At 39.5% G+C, this 2,149-nt stretch overlaps 1 protein-coding gene across 1 annotated transcript; it reads right to left on the bottom strand.

Annotated features, from left to right (window-relative positions):
* Positions 1-292: 292 nt before the first annotated feature.
* On the bottom strand, positions 293-988 carry LOC142166054 (secreted RxLR effector protein 161-like). Its single transcript, XM_075224465.1, has one exon. It carries the CDS (start codon positions 986-988, stop codon positions 293-295), a length of 696 nt encoding a protein of 231 aa, XP_075080566.1.
* Positions 989-2,149: the final 1,161 nt, after the last annotated feature.

Genomic DNA, 2,149 nt, shown 5'->3' on the forward strand with positions numbered 1-2,149 from the left:
CAGCAGGATCTGAAAAGTTGGATGACATGGCAGTTGTGTTTTGTACCTTTTTAAGACGTGTATTAAAGACTACACAGAACTACTAACCTTTGGTACAAGAACCAGGTTCTTGACCTGTTATTTGAAAATATTAATCCTCATTTATCATCCATGCACTGCATCTACGACTTCTATACTCATCATGCGTATTTACCTGCAACGGTATTAAAGTGAGTTAGACATGGCTAGAAAACACTTTTAGCCAGTTTTTCTTGAAGGTGATTTTCATAGCCAACAATGTGGAATCAGGTTCTCAATTGGGCTTTAAAAGCCCCAACTTCACTCTGTTTCTTTCAAAGTGATCCCTACTTAAAGCCTTGGTGAAGATGTCTGCAATTTGGTCTTCTGTGCTACAGAACTTCATACATATCAACCCTTTCTCCATATTGTCCCTTAGAAAGTGATGCCTCACATCAATATGCTTGGTCCTCTTGTGTTGAACTAGATTCTTGGACATGTTGAGTGCACTGGTATTATCAAATAAAAGGGGCACACTCTCAGTGAGTACCCCAAAGTCCTCCAGTTGTTGCTTAATCCATAAAAGTTGTGCACAGCAAGATGCTGCTGCTACATATTCTGCTTTAGTTGTTGAAAGAGCCACTGAGTTTTGCTTCCTTGTGCCCCAAAATATGAGACATGAGCCTACGAAGTGAGCCATTCCAGAAGTGTTTTTCCTATCCACAAGATAACCTGCATATTCTACATTAGCATATCCAATGAGATTAAAACTGTCACATGAGGGATAATAAAGGACCAGGTCCTGTGTTCCTTTAAGATATCTCAGAATTCTTTTGGCTGCCTTCAAATGAGATTCCTTGGGATTTGATTGAAACCTTGCACAAAGCCTCACACTGAAGATAATATCAGGTCTACTGGCAGTAAGATAGAGAAGAGACCCAATAATGCCTCTATACACGGTTTGATTCACAGGAGTCCCAGATTCATCCATGTCCAGTCGAGTGGCCGTACCGATGGGAGTGTTTATCACCTTTGATGCTTCCATGACAAACCTCTTCAAGAGCTCCCTAATGTATTTTTGCTGATAAATAAATGTACCCTTTGGGGATTGCTTTACTTGAAGACCCAAGAAGAAGTTCAGTTCCCCCATCATACTCATTTCAAATTTACCTCCCATGAGTTTCGCAAATTCTTCACATAGAGAATCAGTTGTTGCCCCAAAAATGATATCATCAACATAGACCTGAACGATGAGCAGGTTCCTTCCTATTTCTTTAGGAACAGGGTGTTGTCAATTTTCCCTCTTTTAAAGCTATTTTCCAAGAGGAACTTTGAAAGCCTTTCATACCAAGCTCAAGGAGCCTGTTTCAGCCCATACAATGCTTTGTCCAGTTTAAACATATATTCAAGGTGTTCATGACATTCAAACCCTGGAGGTTGCTTCACATAGACTCTTTCCTTAAGAAGTCCATTTAGAAATTCACTTTTGATATCCATTTGGAATAAGGTGAATTCCATATGAGATGCAAAAGCGATTAGAATTCAAATAGCTTCAATGCGAGCGACTGGAGCAAATATTTCATCATAGTCAATCCATTCCTCCTCATTGTAGCCTTGAACCACTACCCTCGGTTTTTTCCTTGTGGTATTCCCATGTTTATCAAGCTTGTTCCTGAATACCCACCTGGTTCCTATAATGGTTCGATCTGAGGGTGGGGGTACCAGGTGCCAGACATTGTTCCTTTCAAATTGATGTAACTCGTATTGCATGGCTATAATCCAATATGCATCTTTCAAGGCTTCCTTAATATTCTTGGGTTCTATTTGGGAGAGAAAGGCTGAGAAGGCAAGTGAATTTCTGGCTTTTGACCTGGTTTAAACTCCGGAATCTAGAGAGGTAATTAAGTTGTCAAGAGGATAAGAGCTTTTGTCTCTCCAGTTACACGTCTGAGGTTCATTTAGAGAGAGTTTGGGTACGTTTAACTTTAGAAACTTGTCCGTAGTAGCGTTTAACTTTGTTCTTTAAGCTCGTGAGAATTGATTTCTCTGTTTTGAAAAAGGCTTGAATTAGAAACAGAAGTGTTCAAGTGTTGTTTTGATATAAACTCATTGTTAATACACCTTGATGACATCACTTGAAATGATTTAAGCA

This window comes from Nicotiana tabacum, chromosome 11 (genome assembly GCF_000715075.1).
Source record: "Nicotiana tabacum cultivar K326 chromosome 11, ASM71507v2, whole genome shotgun sequence".
Lineage (NCBI taxonomy): Eukaryota > Viridiplantae > Streptophyta > Magnoliopsida > Solanales > Solanaceae > Nicotiana > Nicotiana tabacum.

Excerpts from the sequence above, each read along its gene's own strand:
- LOC142166054 (XM_075224465.1), bottom strand. The coding sequence starts at position 988 with ATGGATGAATCTGGGACTCCTGTGAATCAAACCGTGTATAGAGGCATT.